The 25,680-nt window shown below is 40.0% G+C and overlaps 1 protein-coding gene and 1 pseudogene across 4 annotated transcripts; both read right to left on the reverse strand.

Annotated features, from left to right (window-relative positions):
• Positions 1–768: 768 nt before the first annotated feature.
• On the reverse strand, positions 769–25,063 carry LOC140226251 (uncharacterized). 4 transcript variants are annotated; one of them, XM_072306736.1, is made up of 7 exons: positions 24,958–25,063; positions 23,957–24,005; positions 23,309–23,411; positions 21,264–21,368; positions 2,005–2,056; positions 1,329–1,508; positions 769–1,097 (listed from the first exon to the last, which is right to left on the reverse strand). In XM_072306736.1, exons 3-7 carry the CDS (start codon positions 23,375–23,377, stop codon positions 1,027–1,029), a joined length of 477 nt encoding a protein of 158 aa, XP_072162837.1. In that variant the 5' UTR covers positions 23,378–23,411; positions 23,957–24,005; positions 24,958–25,063; the 3' UTR covers positions 769–1,026. The 4 variants fall into 4 exon arrangements, 3 of the variants coding, with proteins under 3 accessions (XP_072162837.1, XP_072162836.1, XP_072162838.1); XR_011900922.1 differs by lacking the exon at positions 24,958–25,063 and having other exon boundaries at positions 23,309–23,488; positions 23,957–24,296; XM_072306735.1 differs by lacking the exons at positions 2,005–2,056; positions 24,958–25,063 and having other exon boundaries at positions 23,309–23,488; positions 23,957–24,296.
• LOC140226490 (uncharacterized) lies at positions 17,415–18,381 on the reverse strand (annotated as a pseudogene).
• Positions 25,064–25,680: the final 617 nt, after the last annotated feature.

Here is a 25,680-nt window from a genome sequence, read left to right on the forward strand (position 1 = left end):
CACTGAATATTCGTCAACAAATTGATTTTGATTTTCTTACGGTTTTGACGCTTTCAACGTATTCTATAGACAGTCGAGATTACAATTTGCAAAGCGCCAGGAATTCTTTTCTATCTGAACGGAAACGACGTCATGCAGGAACGTTTTCAACGACCTTAATGAATTCCCCTATACTAACGCTGGACGCTTATAACGAATTCAGTTAAATGTGTAGTATGTCAAATCTTTCAACGAAATTCCGTCGGCGTGTGTTATAACACAGAATTCTGTTATTTCCGTCGGACGTTTTCATTTGGGAAATATAACTGTACATATAAAACAACCCGGTGACATGAGTACAATTTACACACTATTCTCGTAGCTATAGGAAACGAGGCAATTCATTGATTGGATATTCCACCATTCATTGGTTCTACCAAGGTTCTACCAGTTGACCGGTATATAGTATTGCACTATCTGCAGTTTTGCTATATACCTACCAGATAGGGAGAAAAGGGGAAGAGCATTCTGAGGGACTAGTGAGCGTACGTTATTACATGGAAATTGTCATATCAGGGTTTGTATATCTGTACAGTATCAGGAAAAGTTGGGCATTTAAGAAGAATACAAGTAAGTTTGCCTACTAGTATTTCAAGCATTTTTTATTATGGGAATCAATTGCAGCAGCACAGTGCACTTCTGTTATAACAAACACGGTTATAACGAAATTCCGCTTTACAATGAAGTAAGAATCCAGGCCGTAACGTATAGCCACTTGATGTAGCTTCATCGTTCATTTGTTCGGTTATAAAGAAATCTTAATACAGTCCATTCCCGTTATAACAAACACAGATATAACGAAATTCTGCTTTTAAACGAAATAAATATTCAAGTCACAACATTATCCACTATATGTATTCTCATCGTTTATTTGTTCGCTTATCACAAAATTTCGATATAACGAAAGAAAACTGCCGGTCCCGAGGACTTCGTTATAACGGAAGTCCACTGCATAACGAAGGAAAACTGCCGGTCCCGAAGACTTCGTTATAACGGAAGTCCACTGCATAACGAAGGAAAACTGCCGGTCCCGAAGACTTCGTTATAACGGGAGTCCACTGTATAATGAAAATAGAAGAATAATACAGGTGTTAGTTTTAGTGGGCGTATAGTAAAAATGGTAATAGCATTATAGAAGGAGGAAGATTAGGAGGAGAAGTGAATATCAACCCCAAAGTATTACAACTGAATTCTTGGGTTTTGCAGAAGCGTAGACGGTAGTTATTGTCTCAACCTTCATATCAGAAGATATACACCGATATTTCGGCATAATCTTAGATGCTACCCACCCGGGTAGGAGCAGTACAGTTGGACGGTAACGTTCTCTTGAGTGGCGTGGAAACGAATGAGCGGATCATCAATGACGTACTTGGGCGTCAATTGGAATCTTCCTTGTTCGGATGAGATGAACGCACAGAGGTTAGATAGCTGGGATTTGTCGCAGGATAACGGGTTTCCTGTCAAATAAACTGAAATAGGGAAAAACAAAGTGATCCCAGAGTAACCGAGATAAAAATGTCGTTCTTTCTTTCTTTGTTAAAAGCATGCATTTCTACATTTTCTTCTACTCTATGATTAGGAACACTCTTTAATTTGAAGGACAATAGAAAGATTACTCAAAGTAAAATTAATAGTTCTAGATTTGATATCAGTAGATAGGAACATTGTTGATAGAAATCATAATAAAGTTTAAAATGATTGCTACGTAGGTAATGGTTTTTGACACTGAATTTTTTGCTGTTTAGAATTATTTACAAAAAATAGTGGGAATGATTGCAATGATAACGGAAAACAGTTCTTTTTTTTCGCACAATACTTTGGCGTCAAATACAGTTTGAATACGACACACTATGCAATGACAATGATTCGTATGAAATAAAAGTATTGTCTGACGCAGAGAATCATGATATTATATGGTTTCATGTGACGTCAATGCTACTTAAATGGATGTGCAGTCTTTCTTACCTGCCCTGAAAGACAGCGTGAGGACAGCGATGCTGTATACCAATGAAAACATCTCAAAAAATAATAATTAAACAACACTTAAACAGATGCTGCTAATCATTATGGGGGGTTTTTTCCGCGACGCTCCACGGTATGGGTGTTTTTATTAATTTTAGTATGGACCTGTGTTATGAACGATTATTAACTATCTTTAGCATTGTATTCATGTCAATATTTTCCTATATGCTTTTTTTCCTTCGATATTTTTATTTATCAAACTGCCCAGTTTGAATCTGCATTGCTATCTGCAATTGCAACACACACATATTATGTATACATGCACACACACAAGAAATAAGACACAGAATTTCGATTACCTACATGAGACAAAAATTATCAAAATTTTTAGAGGCGAGGTGAGCTGATCTTTTTGCTTTACTGAGTATTCTCTTCACTAAAGATTAGAATTCAATAACTTCTCCCTACCCTACAATGTTAAACAGTACCAGCTATGTGACCTTGCATCACAAAACCAACAAAAAGTCGCACCCCTTGATTTTATGCGAAGACTTAAAAAGGTGAGACGGGTCGACCAATTCAATCTTGGGTTTTTCATGTTTTCTATTTAAAGAGCCATTCTTCATCTACATTATACCCGAGTTTGGGATCATAAAATAAATGGAAAAGTGTGTTTTCAGCAGTTTTTCTACAGCCTTTTTTTTTTTTTTGTGTGTGTAGAGTAGTGATATCAGGTATGTCTTTGAGGCCCCTTTTCATTTCTTGAAAATCCTTTGCACACTTTCAACTCTAATAACTTTGTAAGGATAATGATACTGCTTTGAATACTGGCGTTAACAATAAACAGAATGTGTTAATAGAGCATGGTCAATTTCAGCTTAATCTGATAATTCCTTCATTGTTGTTGCTCCAGAGGTTTACGTCCTGTTTTCTGTCCCATTAATCGCACAGCTATAGCACGGGTTGGTGAAGATTAAGCACTTGAATATACCCTATACTTCACAGCCATCTTTTCCTGCTTCATACTTCCCAGATTGTGTGCTTTCTTCCAATATTTAGATTTAGGTTAGGAGAGTCCAGTAATGTTGATTTGAGTTATTCATCATGTTAGAGCTTAGAGTGTGCTCCTTCAGGATCTGCCCTTAACTAGAAATCCATGTCTGGCGACTTTTTGTCAGTTTTGTGATGCAGGGTCTCATATCATATACCGTATATACATATTTATGATTGAAAAATTAACTAATGTATGTATGTATGTATGTATATATATATATATATATATATATTCCTTTAGTCCCTGGGAAAAATATAACTAGTATGCGGTTGTTTCAGTTTGTTTATTTCTTTTGATCGAGCCTGCATATCACCAGTTAACCATAAAGTGTAAGTAATCTAACAACTTGAAAGACTGCCAACGACTGACTGTCGATGAATTCGGAGGTTACTCCAGATAAAAGCCATGTCAATATACATGAACTAATTTCATTAGATTCTCTTTTAAAGGGGATGGGGTGCGCAGAACGTCATTTATTCTTAACAAAAGTATTTTAAAAAATCGGACTTTTAACAGAATACAGTTTTTTTACAGCTGTTTTTTTCGGGGGGAGGGGAGGGGCAAACTGTTACATTTTTTAACACTTTTGCTTCCATAATGTACATGTAACTACACGTATATACTTGAAAATAATGATCGTCATACCTTAAAACATACAACTCTTTACTGCTTTGAAATCACAAACATTCGACACCGTTTCTTCTATGGCAACAGGAGATTTTTCAGTCACATGGGGACACTGTTTGTCCGAGTCAATTCCAACAGAACTTCCTATTTTGAATGACTAGGGTGTACATAATCAGGTTGAAGTCAAATACATGCACTGTAACTCCCCTCCTGCTCGTCGTTAAACTATCAGGGAGAAACCTCAATTCTGTTCTTTTTGTCGCACATCAATCGCACTTAATAATCCCAACTATGGTTTAATAGTGGTAAGAAGAGGGAGGGCGAATAAAAAAAAAAAACCTCACAAAACAACAACAACAATAGCACAGTGAACCTTGTATAAATGGCGTATCCGGCAATTATTGCCAATACAAACAAAGTAGTCCATGAACCTCGACAAGTGATTACATGGATTAAACTATATTATCCGATTAATCATCGTTATGCAATTACGGTATCTCGTAGAGGGTGTTGCATTATGAACTTTTTTTTTTCAATTTGATTTTGCTTGCAAGGTAAATGCTGCCTGCATGGTTTCATACAGATGTAATTGTCACCCAAAATATTTTGTAAAACGAGGATTGTTCGCATGCATTTCCTGAGAGCTAAAAATACGCCGCGAAAGGTATCTTGTTTGTTTGTTTTTTCTACACACACGTATTGAATGTTAGGGGCAATTTGGGAAAATTTCAAACCGCGAAGAAGGCCCTCGGCTCCAAATCGCGAATTGTTTATAGTTGTCGTCGCACTACGTGCGCACGGTCAAAGCAAAACTGATGTATCAATGATCTTTATTAAAGGGTGTGTACAGTTCTGGTCGAGGTGAGGATTTAGCTTTTAACATTTTGCGAGATATTCAGTAACCACTCTATGAGATGTCAAAGAGCATGCAGTTTCAAGGGGTATCAAAAGTTTATTCGATGAAAATCGGTTTTGAAATGGCTGAGATATCCAAAAACAAGGTGAAACAAAGAGATCCTAATAAAGTTGTAGCATGTCGCCTTTTATTATTATCACTTTTTTGGATATCTCAGCCATTTGAAAACCAATTTTCATCAAATAAACGTTGAATCCTTCTTAAAATTACATGCTCTTTCATATTTCATAAGAGTCTTTTCATTATCTCACTTAGGAATGTTCAAAACATGAATCCCACCTCAACCAGTACTGTACAGTCCCTTAAAACGGAGAAGCATGGTGTGTCAGACATGATTGTACATATCATAATGTAAACTAGGTACAGGTGCAGGAGTGGTTCTCACTGGTGCCTTCATTTAAGAAGGGGTTGTATTCACAATCCACCGTATGTTAATAGCCTGTCATTAATTGAAGTTGTCCAGACAGTCCCTGAATACTAGTAATTCAGGCTTTTGAATGAAATTGGGACGTTACTATTACTATTTTTCCCCAATATCTATTGCAAGCTTCGTTTTCTCTTTTCGTTCATACTCTATTTTCTTCTATTTTCTACATTTATTGCATTTTCCTCTAGGCAAGAACATGAATTTTACCAACCACAAAGCAGAAATAAATGTTTAGTAGAAAGAGAGATACGGATGGGGAGGAAGGGGTAAAGACAGGAGAACATTGAGAGCAAAATAACGACAGTTACAACTTGGTAAACCATCTAACATCTTTTCGTATGCGAGAAGTTTGCCTCATCTCATAATATATCTGGTGTCCAGTCAAGTGGTTCCTTATAGTTCATTCCTATGTGGACACACAAGCACACAAGATAAACTAAAAGATCCTTCCCCTTTACGCAGAACCACTTTGATCACATAAATGAGATGTAACCTTCATTGAGTCTAATCAACGGAAGCTTCATCTGAGTGAACAAAGTAATTTGCTCTCTTTCCAGAGAAGTCAGCTGTGGTAGACCATGGCAAATTCATCGTACCATAGGAAAGTCAGGCGTTATTACATGTATCCATAATTGCTCTCCCAAGGTTAGTCAGTTTGAAAAACTTTTTTGAAGACGGCTGATGAATTGCTGATGATTTGTGTCCTGTACGTGTGTGCGTGTGTGTGTGTATGTGCGTATGTGTGTGTTTGTGTATGTGTGTGAGAGTTTGTTAGAGAGTGCATACTTCCGCTAATAAAATGCACGTGTCCTTAAAGGGGAAATACAGTCCAAATATAAGTTAGTCTGAATAAAAAAGTAAAATTTCAACGGTAAATATTTGACCGAAATCGGATAAAAAATAAGGAAGTTATGAAATATTGAAGTTTTGCTAATTTCTGCAAAACAGTTCTTGTACAGTGGATAGGAATATGCAAATGAGTGAGCTAATCATGTCATAACCTCACAATTTTTCATTGATCGTGCACAAAAAAAAAAATGACAAAAATTCAATGTTTCTGTCATTGAAGTCTGAAACATTCCTGGTGGAATAACTTCAGAATAGTGATCAGTTTAGATATACGAAGATTTGAGCCTCTGGTATTGTCCGGCATAATTGTGTTTGAATGAAAAACTGGAAATTTCAAAATTTTATGTGTATATACAACCTACATGTATATCCTGTATATGGCAAGTTGTGATGGGATGACACGCTCACTTTGCCATTTGCATATTCATATTGAGTGTTCAAGAACTGCATATTGAAAAGTTTTGCCCTAATTCACGCAGAAATCCCAGGTACGGACAGAGCGGACGATCGCGAAGGTGAATAAGTGTCGCTTGGCTAGTCGACACGTAGTTGGGGGTGGCAGCGCCATGCGTGGAGGCCTGGTGGGATAATCATGTTCACATTATTTCCCGCGTAGTGTGTTGTGTGTGCAGGTGAGAAATCGGGTTAAATCTACAGCTGAGATGTAGTCAAGGATCTTATCATTCCTTGACAACATTTTTTTTCTAATTTCAGTTGATTACCTGAGTAGAATACGTGTATGCAAGCACCCGGTTGCAGTCAACAGGTGGCAAGCGACCGTTGCAATCAGTTACTAACTACATAATACCTGCGAAAGAAATGCACCAGTCCGACTACAGCCATGATCGAAAAGTGAGACGGAATGTGGAATATATTTGGTTGTTTCTGCTCCCAAATATAACAGTTATGTTGTTCGTAAGGTTGCTACGTATCTAAATAATGTATCACATACAAAAGTATCTGGAAGATAGATTGAAAATTATATTTGGCGTGAAACAAAAGCTTGAAATTACAGGAATTCACACTGTTGTTGCCGACGGCAGACAGTGAAGGTCAACGACTCAAATTTTCGTTGGTAGTCTCGTCACGTGATAGTTCTGTATAGATTGTACACGTTCCCTATGGCAGCAGTTGTGACTGGGTAGTCTAACTTTACTGCAAAAGTGCGTCAGGACTGCTCAACCAATGAACAAGATTCTTATATCACAGAAATGGACAGAATCTTTCTGAAACTGTCCACTCCAAGTTCGTGCGACTAAGGTATTTTTTCATAAGGTATTTTTCTGATCAAAAGTGCGTCACTGCTACAAATGTTACAATAATGATATATACACATTAATAATGTAGGGGGCTCTGGATAGAGGTAGTACCTTTGCTGCTCGGCAGCTGCTCCTACCTAGTTAGGAGGACGGGCATCGCTGGTCCACATCCAACTCCTAAATCTCTCACGTGCTGATTCCAAGCGTCACACCCCGGCACACCGCTTCAGCTGGCGGGCTAAACCACGTGTCCCTGCACCACTGGGCGAAGGATCTCCTAGAAGTAGATCACCGGCCAGGACGGAAGGGGTTCAGAAGAACTTCAACGGCTAAGTGCCCGTGGCCAGGGCGAGCCTCCGAGTTGGGGGAAGTCGGCCGTGGCCAGGCCTGGAGAGGGACGGGCTCCGCCAGCTAGGCGTCATTGCCTAAGTTTCGCTACATGATGAATACAAACAGAACAAATTTCATGCCGGCTCGGTCGTCGCCCGGATCACCAAGGACCGCCACAACGTTGAGGCATCAGGACGGAAGTGGAAAATATGCTACTGGTGCCACCAAAGATTTTTACCAAAGATAACACCAAAGATAACATCAGTGCCAGACGCAATAACATAGTCATCGGCACATGGAATGTCAGGACATTGAATACTCCTGGCAAGCTTGAAGAACTTACCCACACTATGAACAGATACAACTGGAATGTGTTAGGGATATGTGAGATGAGATGGAAAGGCATGGGAGAAACAACAACCCACGAAGGCCACAAGCTTTACTTCAGTGGAAGAGCTGACAGACACGAAGAAGGTGTGGGATTCCTCGTGCACAAAAACACAGCCAGCGCAGTGATGGGATGCAGACCAATTTCCAGCAGGCTCATCACCATACGCCTACGGGCTTCACCCTTCAACATCACAATCGTGCAAGCCTACGCGCCAACCATAACACACTCTGATGAAGAAATAGAAGATTTTTTGCCATCAAGTACAAGAAGTTATTGATGAAACACCAAAGAAAGACATCCTATTTGTTCAAGGGGACTGGAATGCAAAGATTGGAGAAGATGCACAGAAAGACTGGAAAGGCACATGCGGGCCCTACTGCAACACAAAGACCAATGACAGAGGTTTGAGACTGCTTGAATTTGCAACGGTCAAATCGGCCTCAAAGTGACCAATACATTTCACCCCCACAAAGCATCTAGACGGTGGACCTGGCACAGCCCAAATGGATCCCACCACCAGATAGATTACATCCTAGTGAAGCGACGCTTCTACACATCAGTCAACATCGCCAGGACACGCAGCTTTCCCGGAGCGGACATCAGCAGCGACCATGAGCTCGTCATGATGTCCTTCCGCCTACACCTCAAGAATATGAAGAAGAAACAGGACCACACCAGAATTAAGTTTGATCTAGAGAAATTGAAAGACCCAGACGTGGCAAAAGTCTTTGAGGCCAAGATTGGAGGAAAATTCGCCCCACTCTTGCTACTTGACGGAGACGGCACAGATGCAGACACGTTCATTGACACATTCAACACCGCAGTGACTGAAACTGCCAATGAAGTTCTCGGCAAGAAGCGGACCACCAAGAAGCCTTGGGTCACACTAGACTTACTCAATCTGTGTGACGAAAGGAGAGACCTCAAGCAATCCAAGTATGGTAGTGATGAGGGAGCGGACAAGTACAGGCAAGCAGACAAGCGGGTCAAGAAGAGCATGCTCAAGGCAAAGGAAGACTGGATTACTGATCAGTGCAACGACATTGAACGGAACCTCAAGGCAAACAACACCAAGAAGGCCTACCAAGTAGTGAAGGACCTCACCAGCAGCAAGCAAGGACGGCCAAACACCATTCTTGACAAAAACGGGAAGTGTCTGACCGAATCCAAAGACATCTTGAACAGGTGGACAGAGTATGCCGCATATCTATACTCATACCGCGCAACAGGAGACACAGAGAAGCTCAACACCCCTCTGGCAACAGACACAGGCAGCTTCCCCATTCTCAGAGAAGAAGTGGAGGAAGCAGTGAAGTCCCTGAAGAAAGGAAAATTAGCAAGCATTGACAACAAATCAGGAGAACTAGTACACGCAGGGGGTGAGGCCATGATCGTTGCGCTACATGCAATCTGCCAGAAGATCTGGGAGACAGGAGAGTGGCCAACACAATGGACCCAATCTCTAGTGATCACCCTACCCAAGAAAAGCAACTTACCACAGTGCAACAACTACCGTACCATCAGCCTGATATGCCATCCTAGCAAAGTGATGCTCAGGATCATATTGAACAGGTTAAGACCTCAGGCTGAAGCAATCATAGTTGAAGAGCAGGCAGGATTCAGGGCTGGACGCAGCAAAACTGAGCAGATTTTTAACCTCAGGATTCTGTGCGAGAGTTACCTTCAACACCAACAAGAACTCTACCACGTATTCGTAGACTTCAAGAAAGCATTCGACAGAGTGTGGCATGCGGCACTCTGGGCGACCATGAACTACTACAACATTAACGCAAACCTCATCCGCGTCATACAGAACCTCTATGACAAGGCCAGCAGTGCAATTTAACTCAATGGGGACATTGGAGACTGGTTCCGAACCACAGTTGGAGTGAGACAAGGATGTTTGCTCTCGCCGACACTCTTCAATGTTTTCCTTGAAAGAATCATGGCAGACGCACTTGAAGACCATCAAGGAACAGTCAGCATTGGTGGCAGAACAATCACAAACCTGCGTTTTGCTGATGATATAGATGGACTCGCAGGCTCGGAACAAGAACTGGACAACCTGGTCAGGCAACTAGACAGATCCTCCACAGCTTACGGCATGGAAATCAACGCAAACAAAACAAAAGTGATGACAAATAATATCAATGGAATCCAAACTGACATCACTGCCAACGGAGAAAAGCTTGAAACCGTGAAGAATTTCAAATACCTTGGAGCAATAGTTTCAGATGAGGGGTCCACACCTGAAGTATCAGCCAGAATTGCAATGACAGCTGCAACACTAGCCAAATTGAACACCATTTGGAAGGACAAGGCAATCAAGCTCAGCTCAAAGATAAGACTCTTGCTTTCCCTTGTACATTCAAGTTTTTCTGTATGCTTGTGAAACATGGACTCTTACAGCAGAATTAGAAAAGAGGATTCAGGCCCCAGAAATGAGAAGCTTCAGAAGACTGCTTGGCATCTCTTACAAAGATCACATAACCAATGAGGAAGTCAAAAACAGAATAAGGCAAGCCATTGGTCCTTATGAAGATCTTCTCACCACCATCAAGAGACGCAAACTAAAATGGTTCGGCCACGTAACAAGAAGAGATGAGCTTGTCAAGACAGTGCTCCAGGGAACAGTCAGAGGAGGAAGGAAGAGAGGAAGACAGAAGAAGAGATGGGAAGACAACATCACAGAATGGACAGGACTGAAGCTGAGCGAAGCGGTCACACATGCGAAGGATAGGGAAGGATGGAAAGGACACATTTTTTTCAAAAATCAAGTACTTTATCGAAAAATTCTTTATCGTCTTGTTGAAGTTCAAAATTAACAAGAAATACAGTAACTAAGAAACTATTCAAAAAACAATTTTAAATTTCGAAATGACACCCGGAGATGTTAATCTAACACCATGAATGAGCACCGGAAATTTAACACCAGCTCGATGTTTCATATTTAACACCGGACTTTCTGCAGTGTAGCGTCGAATCCAGCCACACCTGTGAATACTGTTCCAGACTCGCGTGTTACTAGTAAAATGGAATAGGAAAAAAAAAACACGAAAAATTCAATGTCTTCGTGTTTCATCTCTAATTGTATAGACCAACTAATTTCACTCCAATCCTGATATAAGCAGGGAGAGCTGATGAGATTTATGAGGTGTATTTTGTATAATGGATACACCCTCATCAAAAGCACCTAGTTTTTGACAGGCTTGTATAACTCTTTTTTTTTTTCTCAATCTTTTTGGGGCAGAGAGTTATGGATAATTTTAATATCTCACATATGCAAAATTATCCCGCAGAAGCCAAAAAGCTGCTGTAGTGGTGACTTCTTTCACAAAAACATTATCCCAATTCACGGCTACGTGAATCTCATTAGAAGATCCAGCTGAGGCACGCGGCTGGTTGTTATTCATAACTCTCTGCCCCAAAAAGGAACGTGTACATAAAGTCAAAGAGTTGAAAGGTTGGTCCGGCGGGTATTCGAGCTTGGGTCTGCCTGAACCGCAACGTCTCCGTGGCCGAGCGGTTAAGGCGTTGGCGTTCCATGCCAAAGACCCGGGTTCGAGTCCCGGCGGAGACCAATTTTCAACTATTGCGCTTTTCCGAAAAGGAGGATCAGTAAGAGGAATGATGTCAAAGCTACGCACCGATTTCTTCTTCTTTTCTCACGTATCTCACATATATACAGTATGTATATATATTCATATATAATATATACATAATATATATATATATAGAGAGAGAGAGAGAGGAAAAAAAATTTGAGCGAAGAAAATGGGTTTCCAACGGGATTCGAACCCGAATCCTTCGGATTGCGAGACCGATGCTCTACTGACTTTCTGTAGCTCAGTCGGTAGAGCACCGGTCCGGAGCAATACGGAAGTGTGACGGAGGACGTATAGGAACTAATTCACGTTACATGATATTACTGGTACGAATGTCCGACAATGACGTCTTTACCATCTGTATTTGAGATAATTGACTTTAATAAACAATAATGCTCTGTCGATCATAAATTTCATAATTTCAGTTTGACGTCGCGACGTCAAACTAAAATTATGAAATTTGTGTATAATGTAACTTTGTAAACTTCGTAGAACGTAGAATGTTCTAGATTGTAAATCGGTGCATGCGGCATGTCGTCACCAGAAATAATGCAAAAAAAAAGTGCAATCATTTTCATACATTAACAAAGCAGTATAAGCTATATGCATCTTCTGTCTGTTTGAAGATATAGATTTGTGACATCTCCGAGTCCAAGTTCAAGGAACAGTCAAAGAACGACCATCTCTAAAACTAAAGGAGAGAGAGAGAAAAAAAAATAAATCTTAACACAATCGCATCCCTGTCAAGTCTTCGGGTAACAAAGCTATTACAGTGCACTCCCGTTATAATGAACACGGTTACAACGATGTTCCGGTTACAACGAAGTATTGAATTGAATTGAACTGAATTTGAATTGAATCGAAGTAAAAACTCAGGCCACATGAATATTATCCGCGCATTTTTTTTGTCGAGCCCACCGGAGGTCCGTCCGTCCGTTGTCCGTCCCTAACCCTAACCCTAACTCTCTACTGAAGACTTCAATTTCAATCAAACTTGGAGGGAAGAGTGGTTATACAAACTTACACCTTTTACTAGACATAAAGTTCGTCTCAAGGTCAAAGGTCACAGGCAGGGGTCAATAAATGTTAGGGCCCAATGTTAAGTGTTTACGGCGCGCTTCTATTATGGCTCATAACTTTTGATCCCTACGTCCATTTGTGACCAAACTTGGATGGTAGATGTCACTTGGGGTCACCACAAGGTTAAAGGTCATAGGCGGGATCAATGAACTTCCGGGAGCTAGAAAAGCATTAATTTCTTCGACAAGAATGGGCGAGACACAATGCCACTTACCTTGTTTTCTTATCATTACTATTGTTTTTGTTTTTTTTTCAGTTATAATGAAATTTATGTAGAACAAAAGATAACTGCCGGTCCCAAGGGTTTCGTTATAACGAGAGTCCACTGTATCACACTGAGTTGTCATGTTTGAGTCGAGACAAGTTGAAATGAAGATGATTAGAGACATACACATGTATTCTACATTTCTACTTTTTTTTAGCAGTGATAATCTTAGAATCACTATTCCCTCTGATTTTAATTTCAATTGCAAAAATGTTTTATATTAGAACTCATCGAAATAATGGAGTATATGCGGTATTTAAAGTCGGTTTATATACGAAGCAATCTATCGGTAACAGCGCATTATATTACAATCTATGCTGGGCCAACTGAATAACCAGCCATTAACCACTGAAGTTAAAAAAGAAAAGAAAATCAGAAATATCTGGTATATCTCAGAGCCTGTTGTTCGTATGCGCTATAACTATAAAACATACAAAATAATGCTTATGCTATGCTACATATAAACATTTTTTCCTCATTCTCCCCCCCTCCCTCTCTCTCTCTCTCTCTCTCTTTATCGTTACCTAGTGACTGGTGAATTGAATATTATATTCTCACTGTGTCTTATTGTTTAGACAGTGAATATTGTTGGATATTTGAATTAATCCTTTATATGTTTTACCTGTCATATTCAAATCATACTGTGCTTAATTAGTTCGTTCAATTGACTTTGTTTTTCATTTATGTATGAAAAAGAAAATCAGAAATAAAATCTTATCAAAATCCAATCAAACCAAAATAAAACATTTACAGAATTATTAGAATTAATCTTCGTCATGTTCAAAACTACTGATTTCTCTCATATGTAGGAAATCCTTTTCTTGCACTCGCTGTGTTATTTCGAAGAGAATAAATTATACTAAAAACAAATGGTTGCATCAAAATGGATTCAATAGTAGGGCTATATTATGCCCACTTCCCAGTCCCCCCCCCCCCGAAATAACTAATTCTCCCTATGAAAGAAGGTAATAGATATAACATCCTCAATTATACGATTTTCTTTTTCTAGATTGAGGAAAGCCAACGCTATTGGTATCAGTATCATTCTTAAATGCATGTAAAGTATGGAAATTTACAATAATTTTTCAGCAAGGGAAAAAAATATACACACATGAGAGTCAACGTAAACACTTCATAGAAATGTAAATTTGACTGATCTAACTTTATAAAATGGAAGATTAAATGAGAACTTACCGTTTGAAGTTTAATATTAATTTTATGAGTAATTGGAGGGTGAGATTACGTCATATATGAGAGATCCCGCTAGTGCGCGCGCCACTCAATATTAGAAGCAAGAATGTGACCACTGATGTAGGAAGATAACGAGAGATTAAGTTACCGTTTGAAATTGAGGGAGGGTGAGGTGGGACGTAATCTCACCCTCCAATTACTCATAAAATTAATATTAAACTTCAAACGGTAAGTTCTCGTTTAATCTTCCATTTCATATCGTAATTTCGTGAGAGATTACGTCATATATGAGATTTCGAAGCCAGTGGTTACATTCTCGAGGCAACCCCCCCCCCCCCCCCCCAAAGGGGTATACACCTAGGGAGCATACCTTAGATAGAGGTTCCATTGCCATTCTCATTCAGGCTGAATGCTGCATAGATATTGTGTCTCCAAGAGTTCACAAGTTCAGGCAGTTCAAGACATGTCTGCTCAAATCTTAGGGCTTCACAGTCTATTTTTTGATAATTGTTTCTACAAAATTTTTCTCAGCAGGACAGGGCTTGTTGTAGTACTTGCGAAAGGTTCTTTCGTTGGCCCAACCGGCTTGCGCAAGTATCTTAGATACTGGGAAATTTCCTTTATTGGCTGCGGAGGTACGCTGCCCGAGTAGAATGCGCCTTGTAGATCCCTGTATCAATACCCGCAGCCTCCAAAACCTCCTTAATCCAGCGAGCGATTGTTTGAGAGGATACCCTGTGATACGGTTTCTTGTAGCTAACAAAAAGGTACCGCTCACTAGCTCTGATCCTGTGGGTCCTTCTGATGTATTCCTGCAAGTACCTGACCACACAAAGTCTCCTGTCTGGTGGGTATGCCTGGAGCTTGACACTGTGTGAGTAATTTCCAGGCTTGCTCTGTTTTAGGAGATCATGAAGGTGAAAGGTGGCTGCATTCTCTCTTAACACCATATCATCCAAGCTTAGGTAGTGTAATGATTGAATCCTTTGTGCTGAGATTAATGCAATAATCACACACAATTTAAGCGTCAATTTTTTCAGGTCCAATACGTGCGCTGGGGACCAAGAACGAAGAAAATTGAAAACAAGGTTAACGTCCCACGTTTCCATGTATCTAGGCTTGGGTGGGCTAGCTGAAAAACTCCCTTCATAAACCTCTGGATAAAGGGATGGTTTCCAACTGTAAACATAGTATCTCGAAGTATCACAAATGAAGATAGAGCACTCCGTGCTAAGTTTATGACACTGTAACCTGCCCCTTTTTCGAAGAAAATGTCACTCAGGAATTCCAGGACAGCTTGAACATCTGAATACAAGTAGTTGCTGCATTTCTTGTCACAAAATGCTTTCCATTTGTTTATGTACACTGCATACTGTTTTTTAGTCCCTTTTCTCCAAGAAGAGGCCATTACAGCAATTATCCGTGCATTCAATCCCGCATCTCTGAAGGGGTTGCACAGAACCTGCAAGCAAGAAGATCAATCTGAGTGTGAAGTGGGTGAGGAGTGTTAGAAACTGGCAATGTTAGTAAGGATTCACTCCTATGAATAACAAGTGGTTCCTCATTCATCATCCTGTTTAGGAGAGGAAACCATGGCTGGCTTGGCCATTTTGGGACTACTAGTATCCCATCTGCATTATCAGATTTGATTTTTTGAATGCACTTAGCAACTAAGCAGAAAGGAGGAAATGCATAAAAGTACCACTTTCCCGAATCGAGAGTAAAGGCATCAACAGCCTTGGCATGTGGGTCGGGCAGCCATGTGACATAGTTCTCTACCTGCTTGTTAAGTCTGGAGGCAAATAGGTCTATTTCTGGTGTCCCAAAACGTGAGGTTATTTCTTGGAAAACTGTGCGGTCAAGCATCCATTCTGTGCGGTCATTGAATTTTCTAGACATGCGGTCTGCCTCCACATTCAGCTTTCCTGGCAAGTGTGCTGCTGTGACCCAAATTTTATGAGTTTCGCACCACTGCCAAATCTCTCGGGCTGCCCGATCACAGTCAAGGGATTTAATGCCTCCCATGTTATTAATGTACGCAACAGCAGTACTGTTATCTAGCCGTAACAAGACATGAATGTTTTGTGAATTAGAACAGAAGGACTTGAGTCCCATGCCAGCAGCCAGGGTCTCCAGATAATTAATCTTATTCTCCCTGGCTTTTTGCAGTTCGTCTTCATTCCATCTACCCCCTGTATGGGTGGTATGATCAGATGCCCCCCAGCCTTTGCCACTGGCATCCGTGCACATTTCGAGCATAGGTTTAGGGTGTCGTAAGGGTGAGAAAGCAGACTGCACATTGTCTATCCACCATTGCAGCTCTTCTTTTGCTTCCAAAGATAGGCTCATTTTTCTGTCAAAATGACCCTTATTCATTTTGAGTGCTTTGATTTTGTCCCTTTCTAAAGCCCTGTAATAGAGCTGTCCATACTGGACTGCGGGAAATGATGCTACCATTTTCCCGATAATTCTAGCCACCTGCCTGACACTGGGGTTTGCTATTTGCATAAGTTCAGTGCACAAGGACTGTATTTCCTCCGATTTGTTATCAGGCAGTCGAATTGTCATGGTCTGAGTGTTAAGAATGAAACCAAGAAATTGTATTTCTTGAGTGGGGCATAGTACTGATTTATCTGGGTGCACCAAGAACCCAAGTTGTGCAAGGATGCTAGTGGTTTCCAAAACCGTTTGCAAAGTTTGATTCTCACTTTCTCCAATAATGAGGATATCGTCAAGGTATCCAATTAATACATGCCCTTGCTCTCTCAGTAATGTGAATGCAGGTTTCAGTAGTTTAGTGAACAACCTTGGCGCCGTGCTCAGGCCATTAGGAAGTACTTTGAATTGCCAAAGTTGATTTTTCCAGGAGAACTTTAAGAACTTCCTGTGTGCTGGGTGCACAGGTACTGTATAGTACGCGTCCCGAAGGTCGACTGAAGCTAAGAAACTATTTTCTGAAATGAGTTCAATAGCAGTATGGATATTTTCCATCTTAAAATGCTGGTACTGGAGATATTTGTTGAGATCAGACAGGTCTAGGATAACGCGTGTACCCCCATCTTTTTTAGGCCGTGTAAAAATATTAGACACGTATTCTCCAGTTTCCCTCTGGCACTGTTCAATTACTCCCTTGTCACGGAGTTTAGAAATTTCAAGATCAATATCAGCCTCTTCGGCTTTATCACATCGAAAAATGTAAGGGGGTTTAGTTCTAGATGGTGCACCCATCTCTTTACTGAATTCAAGCCTGTAACCACTTACAGCATTTAGCACATGTGGATCTGAAGTAATTTTGCGCCACTTTGGGAAGAATTGCTTCAGTCGACCTCCTACCACAGGTTCTACATTATCATGATGACATAGCTTTGCATGATCACTAGAAAAGGATGTTATATTTACCTCGTCAGTTGAACTGGAGGTTATCGTGCTCTCTTCATCCCTGAGCCTTGCATGCTGCCGCAGTGCGGTTGGTGCTGGCTGGGATGTGTGAAGGTGTGGGGAGCTGGCGGCTTCCCCCTCCCCTTGGGGCGCTGGCTTAAAAAAGCATGGCTGGTAGCTCCAGTCCAAGGTCCTTTTGCACCTGTAGGCCTAGTCACATCACTTGTGCTTGCACGAGATGTAGTCCAGCCCGCGTCGCGGTACTGTTGGGGCAAATTCGAGCTTCCTGATGTAATCTTGCTCCTGCCCTTGCCATATGCACTCCTGCCATAGTCATATGGGCTGAAACGCTGCTTTTTGTACTGTCTGCTATGCTCACTCCTGAGGACACCCTCAGTTGCTTTTTGTTCATCTCTAATGTCTTTCATTTGCTTTCCCAGGTCGTCACCGAAAAGGAATTTGGAGACCGGTGTAGAGGGCTTGCAGAGATGTTGGAATTGATAACCAATGTCTGGTTTCATGAATTCCTTACGTAAGGAATTTAGCTCAAAGTTCGCACTGCACAGAAGTGCTAGTGCATCTTGCTGCTGTTCAGTAATATTCTGTGCCGACACTGTATGTATGTAGGCATTGATGCCTCTCGTGAGATTCTTTTGGAGTCTCTGAAATTTGAGGTCTCGTGTCTTTGAAAAGGCAGGTAGCCCATTCCAGATTCTTTGGTTGACTTTCGGCACATCCACCAGCTCACAGTTGCTGGGAATGGGGTATTTAGTGATCGTTTCATCTACCACTTTGGGCTCAAGCTGGTGGGTCAGAAGGTAGGCTGTAGACTTAGCAATTTCTGGGTCAATGGGGGGGACCAACTTCCTCAGCCACAGCAAATTTGGCTGCAATGTTTGGAACTTTTTCCACTACAGGAGGGGGAACTTCGCCTTCTTCAATATCAAATTTGTCATCCTGACAACGATCCCCTTGACCTGGTTGGATAATCACTGAGTTTTCATCCATATCTCGGCCCAAAAATGGTGCCGCATATTCATCATCATAATGGCAGTCAGTATCTGCCGAGTCTGAAGGGGAGTATTCAGAACGAGTCATGATACTCTTTCCATTGCCACCGCCTTCACGGGCTGATGTCTGCTTTGCCGACTGTGCCTCCACAAATTGAACAACCACAGCTAATTGGCCTTCAAGCTTGCCGAGTCTATCCTCTAAAGTTGAAACTTTAGAAGCCAGTTTGGCAGGTGGTTTCACTGTTTTGTTTGCACCGGTACTACCACTAGGGTTAGCACTGCTTGTAGTTGCAGTAGTACTATTACTAGTACCTACCTTGCCGGCTCTAGTAGGCGTTTTACCTTTGGCTGTCGCAGTTTTCTGCTTGCACTCTTGTGCGTGTTGGTCTCCGCGACCCCCGCCGGTGGCTGCCGGGCACGCAGCTGCTGTCAGCAGCGGTGGTGCGGCTGCGCCGCCCACGTTTGGAACGTTGGTTGAAGACATAAATACCGTTGTTGTTCAGCTGAAGAATGATCGTTAAAACCATAAAAAACCTGGCAAAACCTCCCGTTGAGGTATAACTTTAGCTATTATGTCAATCCAACTCGAACGAAACTTGAATTTTCAAGTGCAATTCCGGCGAATTTTCCGATGCACAGAAATTCGCGTGTAAGCAAGATGGCGGCGACTAACGAATTGAGTGGCGCGCGCACTAGCGGGATCTCTCATATATGACGTAATCTCTCACGAAATTACGATATAAAATTAATCATTAACTTTTATCTTCTAAAAAGCATAAGTTACCAATATCAGACAATTAAAAATTACAGATCAAACAACTCAGAGTCCTTGATAATAATCGTGATACACACACGATAGTCCTCGTGGCAACATGTTAATGATTATCAAATCACAGCTATAGATGAGCATTATCACGTCATCATCAGGGACATCTCACGATCGCTCTTCGGTACTCTGTTCGTATGACTGGCAATTAGCACTTTCCAACACGTCAACGTTTTATCTTCAAGGTGGGTGTCCCTGGGAATATGTTAGTAATGGAATTCACACACATAAGAATATTCGTTAAGGCAAGTTATGTCTCCAAGTTTGATTTCATCTCCGTAAAACGCTACACAGTCCTGGGCGCCCGCGAAATCGTTGGGTTCTCCAAGATGCCACATGTTCGGCGTTGACGCTTCCAGTGTGCCGTTGAATCCCACCCACTCATACACGCCCTCTATGCGATGGTCGTTAAGTCCCGTCCATACTATGAATGAATTAGAAAGTCCATATATAGAGACGATGACGTCTCCCATGGCTCTTAGCTCCGCCTCCGTCTCTAAGGCTAGAAGAGCTCCGCCCAAATTGATGCAGCTGTCGTTAGCGGTCGCCCAATTCTTTAAGTTCTCCCGAAATAGATAACAACTTTCCTGGCCATGAAGGCGAGGCGGCCAGTTGTCAGGACAATCAACTGAATTTAAAAAAAATAAATAAATAAACAAAATAAAAACAAGAACATCAAAAAGATGAAAATGAGATCTCAGAGTACACAACCACAAACGCCAGAGGCCGAATATCAGTAATTCCCGTTTCGCCATGCAAATGCGACATACGAAACAAGTCTGAATTGCAAGCAGACGCCAAGGTATTTCCCAATAAACCTATGATATTTTGTAAGTATACTATACTCAATATATTCTATATATAATTAATATATACATTGTATTTACAAAATATGCATTTTGGTCTCGGAAGATAATGATTATTTTACCCATAGCCAGCACTTATGCAAGGGAACCTTTGTAGGGAAACATAACTTTTTTTCACTTGTTAGTATAATGACATTGAAAAATGACAGTACTTTTTCAGCTTTAATATTAGATAAGATTTCTCTTTAGGTTATGTATTATAGTTCCACGCATGTATTTGTATTTGTATCCACGCAAGTACTGCAAGTTCTACTTCATCAGTCATTTCAATATACTCAGTAGATATGCTAAGGAATGTAATGCTCTTCCCATGGATATAGAGATTCCCCCATGTGTTCATTCATTTACAGTTAAAATGAGCATGTTTTAAGGTTGTTCCCCCACTAATTTAAGTCTTATTTGTAGATGAAGAAAACAAAATATATTATTTAGATTAGTACAGGTCATTAAAAGCTATTCTCCCCTTTTCTTTCCCTTGTATCTTTTTCTTTTGCTATTCGTTTGTATCAATAGTAATATGCGGGTTTTTTTTTCTCTATGTATGTATCAAGTATTTTCATGTTTTCAAATTATGTATTTCATACTTTCATATTATTTGCAATTTTGATGCTCTAGAGCCCACAGCACACCAGCCATGTCATGTTTGCATCGCTAAATATGGGCTATCCAGCCGCTGTCGTTGGTGTTTTTAATACGGAAAATAGAATTAATCAATCAATCAATCAATCAATCAATCAATCAGTCAATCAGCCTTTTAACAATGAGCCATAATAGTTTTGCCTTGATTTCATTAGTTATTCAATTGCGGTTGAAAACCAGAAGAAATAGTTTTGTTTGTCTCATATTCATGTCATATATAAAGTGAAAGACGTTGTTTTAATGAATTTTCGCCCATAGGGCTTTGTCTTGACAAAGCCTTATGTGCGCGAAAATGCCGACATTTTTATGTTTCTTTTATTTTTCCATTATAAACACATTTGTTACAACTTGAATGTCTTTCCGATTTTCTAATTGACTGCTTCAGATTTAACTAATCTAAACTGTTTTGCAATACATATTAGTTTCATTATGTAAAATGTAAAATTCACAGATGTCAATCTTATGAAGAAAAAAGGATATTTGCAGCAGAATACCACAGAAGTCAATGGGTTAATGTTTTCTTAAAAGTAAACGAGGGTAACTTACAATCTGTACACGTTTCCCCGTAGAAGGGTCCCACGCATGAGCAGTTGAAGCCCTCCAGAGTTTCCTGACACACCCCACCATTGTGACATGGATTGGATAAACAGGCTGTGAGATGGCACAAAGAGGAAAAACTTACCAGTGACTATAGTGAAATCTATTTTAATATATTAAAAAAGTATCTATTTTATGTAAATAAAATTCAATATTATAGATTACGTAATTTTACAGAAAAAGATATTATGGATTTTCAATATCAATGGATAGAAAAGCCATAAGCAATTTTAACGCATTGAATGTTCCTCAATTGCAACGGTTTCAACGGTTTGACGCTTTTAATGTATTCTATCGATAGGCTGTCGAGATTATAGTTTGCAAAGCGCCGGGAATTTTTAACGATCTCAACGGAAACGATGTCATGAATAAAGGAACGTTTTCAACGAACTGAATGAATTCTCTACTAGCGCTGGGCGCTTTTAACGAATTCAGTGGAATGCATGGTGTGTCAGCTCTTTTAACAAATTTTCATCGTTATTTCCGTTGTTTCCGTCGCACGTTTTCAATTGCGTATATAGGGCCTACATTTACAGATATTACAACCATGACAACCCAGTGACATGAGTATATTGTATACACTATCATTGTGGCTATAGGTAACGAGGAAATTCGTTGATTGGATATTCCATCATTTACTGATTCCTAAATTGACCAGCAGTATTGCACTATCTGCAGTTTTGCTATACCTGTCAGGCATGGAGAAAAGTGGAGAGCATCACGGAACGAGTGAGCTTACATTATTACACGGATATTCACTTGGCTATCACACTGTAAAAACATGGGTGTTAGATTTAACACCACGGGTGTTAAATCTAACACCGATCAAACTTCAATAAAGGACCACACCCACAGGTGTTAAAAATGCACTGTGATGGTGTTGAAAAGTGTTCACCTGACACTTCGTGGTGTTAATTTGACACTGTACCAGGTGTTATTTTGACACTGTACTGGTGTTAATTAAAAAATGACACCACATGGTGTTGATTTGATACTTGTTGGTGTTAATATCAATGGTTTAACACCCGTCCAGCTTCAATAAGGGACCACACCAGCTGGTGTTACTTTGGTGTAAAATTATTTTCACATTTTTTCAAAAATCTAGTATTTTAACGTAAAATTCTTGATGGTCTTGTTTAAATTAAAAATCAACAAGAAGCGCAGTTACTAAGAAACTCTTCAAAAAACAGTTTAAAATTTGGAAATGACACCCGGGGGTGTTAATTTAACACCATAAATGAGCACCGAAAATTTAACACCAGCTCGGTGTTCACTATTTAACATCGGACTTTTTGCAGTGCAGGGTTTGAATATAATCTGTACAGTATCAAAAAAGTTTGGCATCTGAGAAGAATACAAGTAAGATGAGTGCCTACTAGTGTTTAAAGCATTTTCTATGATGAGAATCAATTGCAGGACAGTGCACTTCCGTTATAACGAACACGGTTATAACGCAATTCCGCCTTATAAGGAAGTAAAAATTCAGGCCGCAACGCTATCCACTGTATGTATTTCATCGTTTATTTATTCAGTTATAACGAAATTTCGATATAACGCAGGAAAACTACCGGTCCCGAGAATTTCGTTATAAGGGGAGGCCACTGCATAGTGAAAATAGGAGAGGTATAGTTGCAGTTGTAGTGGCCGTGTAGTAAAAGCATTAATAGTATAGAGGAGGTGGAGGAGGAGAAGTGAATATCAACCCAGTTAAGTAGTATTACAAGTGAATGTTTGGATTTTGCAAAGGCTTAAACATTGGTGATTGTTTCAACCTTCATATCAGGAAGTGTCTAGGGCAATTACCCCACACCCTTCCCCTTCCCCTAACCCTAATCCTAATCGTAATCATGGACCTAATCCAAACCTTAAACCTAACCTTTATCCTTACTCTAACCTTATCACTAACCAGCATTAGCCGGGGGGGGGGGTAATTACGATCATTGCGATCATTACGGTAATTTCGATATCTTGGCATAATCTCAGATACCACCTACCTGGGTAGGAGCAGTACAGTTGGATGGTAACGTTATCTTGACTGGCTTGGAGAAGAATGAGAGGATCATCAATGACGTACTTGGGCGTCAGTTGGAATCCTCCCTGTTCGGATGGGATGAAAGTACAGTGGCCGTTTAGCTGGGATTTGTCACAGGATAATGGGTTTCCTGTCAAATAAACTGGAATAGAGAAAAAAAACAACAAAATGATCCCAGAAATAACCGATATAAAAATTTCTTCCTTTCTTTGTTAATGGCATTTGAAGGACAGTAGAAAAAAAAAATTTTAAAAGTAAAAGTAATGATAATGCTATAACTATCAGATGATAAGAACGTTAGAAATGATGATTATGTAGCTAAAATGATTGCTAAGCTGGTTATTTTTTTTTTAAAGATCGCTTGTATTTGTGCAGTTTGTTATCATAAAAAGTAAAGTTAATAATTGCAATGATATCGGTAAAACGAAATTCCCCGCAGTATTTCGTCCGCGAATACATTTTGAATACGAGATCATGCATTGAACATGATTCCCATAGACATCATAATCAATGTGATGACCAGTTATACTGCCTGACGCAAAAAGTGATTGTATGTGACCTCATGTGACGTAAATGCTCAGGTTGAATAATAACGTGCAGTCTTTCTTACCTGCCCTGAAAGATAATATGGCCACAGCGATGTAAACCAATGAAAGCATCTAGGAGTCAAACAAAAAATAGAGCAAATGTTGTGAATTATTTCTGGATTTTCTCTTCTCGCTACACGGGTCGCTAAGGGTGCATTTATTAGTCTAGTATGCATCGATGTAATGACCGCTTATTAACTTTCTTTAACATTGCGTTATGCCAACGTTATGCTCTGTTTTCCTTTGCTATTTTGTGTATCAAACGACCCAGTTTGAATCTGCATATGCTGTCTGAAATGGCAACACACACGCATAAACAAACAAAAGAAATAAGGTACAGAATTTAGATTACCTTCATAATCTATGATCAACTTTAACAGGTGAATAGAAGAGAGGTGAGCTGGATCTTTTCGCCTTTCTCTTCAATTAAGATTGTAACCCCTTCCCTCCCTCTACAACGTTAAACGTATAGCAATCATATAATTGTATCGCATAATACCAATACCTTTAATCCCTGAAAAAAAAATGAAATGGTATACGGTTGTTTTCCTCGAGCCTGCATATTACCCGTTAAAAGTAAAAGGTAATTTATCTAATAACTTGAAAGACCGCCAATGACTAACTGTCGATGAATTCGGAGGTTACTCAAGATAAGAGTCATGTCAACTCTGTATCTATATTGATTTCATAGATTCTCTGTCAAACGGGATGGGGTGTGCAGAACGTCATTTATTTCTATAAAAAAAAAAACTTTGGACTTTTAAAAGAATACAACTTACAGTTTGCTTGCTTCTTTATTTGTTTCGGGGGATGGGGATCAAAATGTTAAATGTTTTATCATTTCTGCTTGCATAATGCGCATGTACCTATAATACTTCAAAATAATAATGGTCATACCTTAAAATGGGCAATTCTCTACTGCTTTGAAATCACAAACATCACCCAATGTTTTCTAAGTCAGTTGCAACAGAAGTTTTATTCCCAAGGGTCACGCAAAGCTGGAAGTCAAATTCATTCGCCTTACCTCCGCTCTTGCTCTTCGCTGAACAGTCATGGAGAATTCCGTTCTCTTTGTCGCACATCAAACGCACTTAACATTGCTTAATAATCCCAACTATGCCTTAAAAAAAGTTTAATAGTGATGAGAAGAGGAAGGGCGAATAAAAACACAACAACGAGAATAGCACACAACCTTCTACAAATGGCGTATCCGGCAATTTATTGCGTTGCCAATACAAACAAAGTATAAAGTCCAAGCACCTCGACAGGTAATTACCTGCATGGATAATTATCCGATTAATCATCGTTATGCAATTACGGTTTCTTGCTCTTTGAGGGTATTGCCTTAATAACTTTTTTTTATTATTTGATTTTGTTGCAAGATGAATGCCGCCTGCATGGTTTTGTAAAGATATAATTATCATCCAAGATATTCCGTAAAACGAGGATTGTTCGCCTGCATTTCGTGAAAGCTAAGATTCGGGAAATTCAAACGCGTAGCGAAAGTTCTTTTCTACACACGTATTGAATGTCAGTGCCATTTTGGAAAAATTTCCACATCGCGATTTATTTTACAGTTGTCGTCGCACAACATGCGCACGGTCAAAAAAAAAATGATGTACAGCTGTATTAATGTTGTTTCTAGATACTAGAGCATTGTATCTTTAACGGTGAAGCATGGTGTGTCAGACATGATTATTATAAAAGCGCTTATTTTTGCTTAATCTTTGCCCCCCCCCCCCCCACA

Source organism: Diadema setosum, chromosome 3, assembly GCF_964275005.1.
Source record: "Diadema setosum chromosome 3, eeDiaSeto1, whole genome shotgun sequence".
In the NCBI taxonomy this organism is placed as follows: domain Eukaryota; kingdom Metazoa; phylum Echinodermata; class Echinoidea; order Diadematoida; family Diadematidae; genus Diadema; species Diadema setosum.